The following is an 8304-nucleotide window of genomic DNA, read 5'->3' as shown; positions in this document are numbered from 1 at the left end:
CCCCCCTAAGCTACAATCCACCAGATGGATCCAACATAAGCATCACTCGCTCCTAAAATCTAATCTCCGCTTCTCATCCACTGAGATTTTTTTTTTCCTCAGTGTTTTTTTTTCCCCTCTCAAACACCATGTCTTCCTTCCCAGGCTGCATGGGATGATCCCCAACTGGGCACTGGCTTGCCATCAGACCTATTCTTCCTAATTATATGGGGAGGAGATGTCTGGTGGCGAGAGCAGGAAGTCTGCACTGTCCAATCATGTCTCAAAGTCATATATCCAACCACATCTGCTTCCACATGCAGCAGCTCCTCCCCCGTTAATCCACTCGCAATCCGCTCTTTCTTTCTCCATGGGCTCGTGCGGCACGCTGACAGCTCCAAACAGTTGTGGAGCCGTCATGTCAGACATACATGGCACTTCTGGGGGACTACTAACCTGATCTTTGTGTGTGTATAACGAATGTAATCGGCCCCGGGCGGTTTTCCCTCTCTAAAACTCTTTAAGTTAAAAGTCAAGAGTTAGAGTGTAGTTGTAGAATTCTACAGGCACATAATACCAGTTGACTGTTGCTTTCAGAGTGGCTGGCCTTAACTGCACGTTGTGTTATCTGAATTTTGCTGTCTGCTTTGATTTCTTTCTCTGACTTGTTCATTGCCACGTTCCCCAGTTTGCAGTTTGTAGCTGCCCGTATAATTTGTGTCTTCTGTAGGAGAGTCATAACAGAAAAGAAACCCAGCAGAGGGGAGGGGAAAAGACAACAGACAGTGTTTGGGCTTCCTCAACAGCTGCAGCCCAGTTCTGAAATCCCCACTGTCTTGTGACTTCCTTCCTGTGCTGCGCAATGTTACAAACTGCGTGTTGCACAAAAAGCACACGGGTTTGCTCAGACATGCATGGTGCACAGTTTGTGAAAACGCTTCAAGCCTTGATATTTTATGTTTCCAAAAAGGTTACAAAATACAGTGTGGCGTCATAATATAGTGATGCCTTGAGATATCAGTGACACAACATAATTCACTTCCCAATAAGCAGCAGTTGGGCAAATAATGAACAATTAATCAATAAAAGAGTCAAACTGTTTATTTGCCACTGTCACTTGATTTTTACTTGAAAACTAAACATAAAATAAAGATAATTACATGTTGTGTTTTTAAAACAATTATCTCACCCTGCCACACAAATGGCAGTTTAGCTTCATGCCATCAATGGAAAACACCATTTTAGACAGATCATAAAATAAGCTAAATCACAGGCACATATTCTTTGTCCTCCATATAAAATGACTTTGAAGCCATGATTATTTTGTAGGTCAGTTCATCCATCCATCCATTACCCAAAGCGCTTATCCTCACGAGGTTCGCGGGCAAGCTGGAGCCTAGTCGAGCTGTGTCGGGGCAGTAGGCAGGTTCCACCCTGAACTGGTTTCCAGCCAATTACAGGGCACACATAGACAAAAAAACAGATTTAAAAAAATATATTTTGTGTATTGAATTTTAAAATTAAATTCAACTGAAGTATAGTGGCAATGATTTGTGTGTGTGTGTGTGTGTGTGTGTGTGGGCAGGCTTGTATGTGTATATATGTGTGTGCATGTATACCAGTAGAACAGGGATGGGACAATAGTTTAATGGCACCCTCCAGTATAAATGCTGGAGGGGGCCATAATTTTTCGTCAGTGCTCCAGGTGGGCCACATAGGACCACACACTTCCTCACCAGATCTATGTCAAAAATGCCATTTTGAATGTGGACGTAATATGCGCAAATACATAAAACACGTGCTGTTAATGTTGTATTTTATTTTTCATCATACATTTCTTAATGCATGTAATAAAAATAATCCAGCAACAAAGGGTTTGAGGCAATTAAAATAACCGTTGTTATTTTTTTTTCCAGTGCAAAGAGGTCTCTTGCATGAAAACAACCATTCAAGGACAGTACAAAAGTGCCAAACAAGAACCCAACATTCAGTGCTAAAATTCATTGTGTGCATTCATTTTCACAGAAAGCAAGTCATTCAAATTCTTAATCTTACGATGTTTGTCCTTGATATAATTCCTAATCCCCCAAAAAATATTTAGGCTACTCATGTTGTAGTGTAGGGCAGTATAGGACCCAGTGTAAGTGCAATTAAAGACATGTCTGCCATCTAGTGGTGACTGGTGATATTACAATTTAACAGTCGATGCATATTTGCATTTTCCCTGATATGTTATTATATTTTTTTCAATATTTTAAAATATATAGGGTGTGTCAGTTTTTTCCAGGTTTATTTGTCTTCATTTACGTTCCGTTTTTCATGGAAAACAAAAATGAACGTTTATCAGTGTTTTTTGTAGGGAATTTGGGGTGGGGCAGTGCCAAAAAAAAAAAAGGGGGCCCTGGAGCAAACCGTGAGATTCACTCCTCTATGTGCGAATCTTTTTTTGCCACACGGTTTTAGTTAAACTCATATCTCAAGGCACCGCTGTACAGTATTCGAATTGAATAGTAGCTTGAGCTCGGTAAAAACGCAATGGGATTCAAAATACTTGTGTGGCTCCTTCTTTTGAGAGTTTTGTTAGAATGGGATATCAGATGTGTGCAAGAAAATGCACATCGCCATTGACTGTGAAGTTGAGCTGCTGGTTTAGGTGGAGAAGGTAAACACACACACACGTCCCACAGTCATCTGCTCCTGTGCTGCCTGGCTGGTGGAATTTTGACACAAAAATGCCACAAGTCACGGCAGTAGTTATCCCAATTCCCCACACGACCTCACACAGGCTTCACTACCAGCTTCCGGCGGACAAATTTACACCGACATAATAAATTGAAAACGATTAATATGTCGAATAGTGGTGTGTGTTTGTTTGCAAGTTCCTTCATTGTGAAAGCGCACTGAATGCACATGTTCCTTGAAACATGCGTGGGACCAATGTTATGCTTCTGCTCTCCCTTAGTGTGCTTTAAGCTGTTCACTAACACCTCAGTTGTCCTTTATTTTCACCCGAAACACACAACAAAATGGAATTACGCATTGCATACTTGAAGACAAGACATTTTTAATTTTAGAAACAAAGTGCTAATGCTGGCCGGCTGGTTAGCACATACGCCTCAAAGTACAGAGGTCCAGGTTTCGAATCTGGGCTTTAATTGATTGATTTCAATATCAATCAAAATATTCACGATGATTATGTTTTTCCATAACTGCCCAGCCTTCGTGTATTGTATTCATGCACACACACTTCCACTGACAATGGCTCCTTTGAAGCAACTGAAATGTGAGCAAAGTCCATTAGTGAAAACCACTGAGCAGGTTTTTTCTGTCAGCGGGTTGGCTGGCGTCCAGATCTTTCACACCGTACCTCGCTGTTGTGTTGCCAAAGCACTTGTGAAACTTTAACAGGTCTATCCACTGAGAGACTAACGCCGACTCTCCGCCTAGACCTCGACGAAGCGATAACACAGTTTACTCTGTCTTATCCTGGCCTGTCAAAGTAGGTCAGGTTACAGCACAGAGCAAACACAGTGCCACTCTCTTGCCCACACAAACGGTCTCGCACCTCAAATTAGCAGTCTGCAAAGTTTTCTCCTTTGTTTGGACATTGTATCATTTTGCCTGAAATAGTTTCGGCTGCAAATATTCCTTGTGGTATAGGTCCGGGGTGCGTATGCATGTGCTAGCTTTACTTGGTTACGTCCACTTAAGTAATGTTTTTGGATAGAGGTGGAAAATTATCGTGTTAATTGCGATTAATTAATTGCAGTCACATTTAGCTCGTTATTTTTTTTTTTTATTGTGTTAATCTAAATTTTAAGCTCTGCCTTTATTGTTTCTGGAGGTGGGTTGTCTTTTTCTCAGAGCCCTTTTTATGTGTTGGCTTCCTGTGTTCGAGTTGTTGAGGGTGGGGAAACAACTGTCAGTCACAGCCTGAAGCGGACATTGATTGGCTGCCATTATGTTGGGGCTTGTTTAGCCGAAGCTGATAGGCTCCCATTGGAGTTGGGTGGGCTTAATAAGCAGCGGTGAGGAGTGGAGAGGTGAAAATGGAGCAGCATGTGAGAGTTATCGGCACAATGAATGGAAAATTTACATTCCAAAAACTGGGTGAGATATTTTCTTTTTCGAGTGAGAAAGGTCTGCTCTGGAAAACATGCAGCAAAGCTTAAGCTGTAAGCAAATTTTCTGATGGAAAAATACGTACAAAATGGAACCTGGACTACCTCAAGCGACACATTCAGCAGAAAAGTCATTCAAATGATGTTGGAATTATACAAAGACTCAAGATGGGAAAAGGGATTGATACAATATTGCGGGAGAGCGCAAACGACCGGGAGAAAAAGAGCCGGCTGTCACACAGAAAAAAATCCGACCCTGAGCAAGTTAAAGTTCTAATTGACGGTATTACACTTGCCATTAAAAGAAATGCACCAAATATTGGATTGATGTTGATGTGATTCCGATTCAATGTGTTATAATATTGCGTTAATTTTCAATGTTAAAAAAACGCTTATAGTAACAATATAACACTTAATTGTTAAAATAAGCTTTTTTCACATTTTCAGGTAGTGGTGTGCCGCGGGATTTTTTTCAATGAAAGAAATATGCCTTGGCTCGAAAAAGATTGAAAAACACTGATTTAAAGTACCTCAGATTAACCCCAGATGCTTTTCCCTTTTTTTATTTTTTTTATTTTTTTTTATTTCTAGCCGAAGCCTGAAGGTTTTGTCCTAACACTGACAGTTATTTTGAACTGTTCATAATTCCCGCTAAGTCGTCCCCAATTCCCAGTGCAGCCAAGGAAAAACAAAACAAAACCTAATTCAATAAAGTGTTATACCGCTGCCTCAACCATGCTTCATTCGAGTTTTGTTGTTCTTTTGGTGATGAGCAGTCGCCAAATGCACATTTTGGAATTTCGGCCCAACAGGTCAACTTAATTTCACTGGACCATAACAAACGTGGGAACATTTGTTATGGTCTGCTGAGACCACACCACCACGAGACTGCACTTTTTGCCCATAATTCCAAAAGATATGTTTGGCGCAAATACAATAGCACTCATCTCTGCAGTACATAATAGCATGCTTATGCGCAAAGTGCTGAACTTAACCCTTTCAAACATGTCTGTGATAAACCAGAATATCAATTAGGCCCTCTCGTCCATCATTTGTAGAGAAGTTGACTTCATACTGTGATTAAATTGAGGACACATGTATCCATAGCTGAATGCGGTTAACCCAGCAGTCACTCTCATTTTTTGTTGTCAGATTGCCGACACCTACTCCATTGTGTGCAAATCCCAGAAGAAAAAGTCTCCATTGGAGAGCAATGGAGCGAAGACCCTTCCGCGCTCCTTTGGTGGGGAAAGAGGAAAGGGCCGAGGCCGAGGGGTCCAGGCCCAGGCGCGTTCCCAGGAGGAGCCGTGTTACGAGCCGACAGGTGACAGGGCCTGGCCCGCGTGCGTGGCAGCAGAGTCCGACACTGCGTACGCTACCATTGACAGCCATCGTAAGCGTGAGCAGGCCGGCGCCAGTAATAGCACGGCCGGCGCTACCGCCACCCTCAAGCGGAAGAAACAACAGGCGCCATCAGCTGCACCTCAGGGCTCCGCATCCAACCCCCTGCCTGTTCGAGGTCTGCCTGGGGGAGAGAACTTCTATGAGACCATCAGTGATGTGAAAGGGGGCAACAGCTCCAGCACCACCACCATCTTCACATTTAATGATGGAATGGAGATGTATGTCACCGGCCTGTAGCTGGCAGACATGCAGAGCCGTCACAAAAGAGATCATAACAGGGACAGTCCTGTTCACTTGCCACACTCGTTGCTGTACATACTTCGAGGTACTATGACTTCTCCAGACAAACAAAGTGATGAGCAAATTTGTGTTGACATCAGGTACAAACAGGGTTTTAATCCAGGTTCAGACTTTTCCTACATCAGTCTGTAGTTTTGAACCAGCCTCGACCCTAAAAGGACCAACATGTTTTATCAAAAAGAAATGGAGAGGACAACTGGAATATTCATCTTCAAAATACTGTACAATTGACTTTACTCATCTTTGCGCGCATCATTTTCCATAATATCTTTATTTTTGTACAAATGGTCTTTATTTGACATGTGGTGTAACTTAAAATTTGAGCACATTTGAAATGACTATCAGCAAAGAAAATGTAAATGCATGATTTGTGCAAAGCACAGAGAGCAGTGGTAATGATGCTATCTATATTAGGAAAAGGAGGCCACAGTGCAAGCCGTTACGCACACGCACACACACACACACACACACACACACACACACACACACACACACACACACACACACACACACACACACCTACTTGGGAGCACATTTATGTAATCTAAGCGGATGGATGTCAGAGATTTTTGGAGCTCAGCTCAACCTAAGCAAACATCTGAAATAGGTTTCTTGTGCACACTGACCTGTTGCCTGGCAGGGAGGGTTGTGGTGTTTTGTACAAACAAAGGCCGGCAGGTCATTTGTCGGGCTGCTCAACCTCAAATGTGAGCCAAGACTAGTGAAGGCGTTTATTTCACACACCACCATCAATGTGCCCTAAACTCATTGGCGGTGATCAAAAGTGGCCCTCTTGGTTTCTCTTCTGTGTTTTGTTTGGTTCACAACGTAATCCTCAAGGTAGTTATGACGTCAGTTCGCAATTCATGCTCAGATTTGACAAATATCTATCTGTAGCCTGAGGCTGGATGACACACCTCTCTCTCTCTCTCTCTCTCTCTCTCTCTCTCTCTCTCTCTCTCTCTCTCTCTCTCTCTCCCCCATTATCACTCTCTCGCTCTCAAACTCACACACACACACACACACACACACACACACACACACACACACACACACACACACACAATCACACAGACAGACACATACACACGCATGCACACGCATATGCACGCACATTCATGCATGCATGTTTGGCAGCAATTTACAGGGTAAAGTGATCAGGTCCGGGGCTGCCAGAGTATTGAGCAAGAGTTACACGGGTGACAGATTTCACAATACAAAACCGTTTCCGTATGAGTGTAAAAGAGTGATCTCTTCCTAAATACTTTATCAAATAAGTGACTTATTTTTCCTTTTAAATTTGATTGTATGGCCATTGTACTATTGCACTCAACATCCGCGGAAAAGCTGGTCCATATTTCTTAATGAAAGGCTGTCAATGTTCTGGTTGCTCCCTGGCTCCAAGTCAAAAGTTGCTCTCTCTGTGGTTTTCAACATTTGGTGGTTGGAATAGCAACAGAAAGCTTGCACTCCAAAGAAAACAGCCGTGGAGTACCCCCTGGACGGTTGCCTTTCGCCCCCTCCTCAGCTTGCTCTCCGGCCTCCGCATCCTTCATTTGTAAACAATGTCTTTTCATGTAGCTTTGGGGAACGTTAACAAAAGAACGGAAGAACAAAATAAACCCTTAATAAATTGCTGTGAGGTTATGAGGCAAGAGCGATGAAGCATATAGTAGAATGAGCTCACTGTGAGAGAATCATGCAAAGGTTTAAAAGGTGAGTAGCATATGTTTAAAGTGTTAATGTGTGAGAACGTGCGTAGAAACAAAGGCACAAACGTATTTTATTGCGCTGTTCTTTTTTTTTTTTTCCTTTTGGACGATGAATAGCTCACGCCACTGCCATGAATCGAGTCTGGTCTGTATTGGTGCAATTTATCCTGCTTGATCCAAAAAGTGCATGCATTAATATATGGAGCTGAAACAATTATTGTGGTACTTTATTAATCTCATGTTTGTTAGTCTTCTTTTGTACTTTTTTGCCATGTAGTGCACAGCAGCATTTTTCCCCCCTCCAAAGCAGCGACCAGGAGGGGAGGAACTAGAAAAGATTGATTGAAGCCACCAGGATTTTCAGCCTCACTGTTTATATTCTGCAGTGGGGGAGGGAGAAGAAGCACAAGCATGAGACTGGATGTGGATCACCGCGAATGGACACAGATCCGACAGACCCTCCTCCTCTTCACCCACGCGCACACGTACACACACATGGGTTGGTGCACACTGCAACACTGAGCCATGTGCGTTTCCAGTTAAGGGGAGGAAGCACTTTTTGCCCCTGCCTGTACTCCTTATCCCAGCTGTTTTCACTCCCCAATAATGGAGAAAGAGCCGGCTTTGCCTCCCTCGCTTCTTCACGTCTCTCCCTCGCTATGCTGGAGAGGGGCTTTTAATGTCTACTTCTGAGAGTGTGGATGTCAAGCTTGGTCCATTCTGACATCGATGCAGCATTGGCCCAGCAACTGCCCGAAATGAAAAATGGCAAACAGCTGAGAAGCCTC

General features: G+C 43.0%; 1 protein-coding gene across 4 annotated transcripts in view; it reads left to right on the top strand.

Annotated features, from left to right (window-relative positions):
• Positions 1-6780, top strand: part of LOC109514968 (uncharacterized) — a 49306-nt gene extending 42526 nt beyond the window's left edge. For all 4 annotated transcript variants that reach the window (XM_019868441.1, XM_019868438.1, XM_019868440.1 and 1 more), the window contains exon 9: positions 5253-6780. In XM_019868441.1, coding sequence (XP_019724000.1) covers positions 5253-5741 — 489 coding nt within the window. In that variant the 3' untranslated portion in view covers positions 5742-6780. The remainder of the gene's footprint in view (positions 1-5252) is intronic.
• Positions 6781-8304: the final 1524 nt, after the last annotated feature.

The sequence above is a fragment of the Hippocampus comes genome, unplaced genomic scaffold, assembly GCF_001891065.2.
Source record: "Hippocampus comes isolate QL1 unplaced genomic scaffold, H_comes_QL1_v1.1 scaffold41, whole genome shotgun sequence".
NCBI classification, from domain to species: Eukaryota; Metazoa; Chordata; class Actinopteri; order Syngnathiformes; family Syngnathidae; genus Hippocampus; species Hippocampus comes.
Note: the sequence above shows the minus strand (reverse complement) of the source record. Positions and strands in the feature narration are given on the sequence as shown.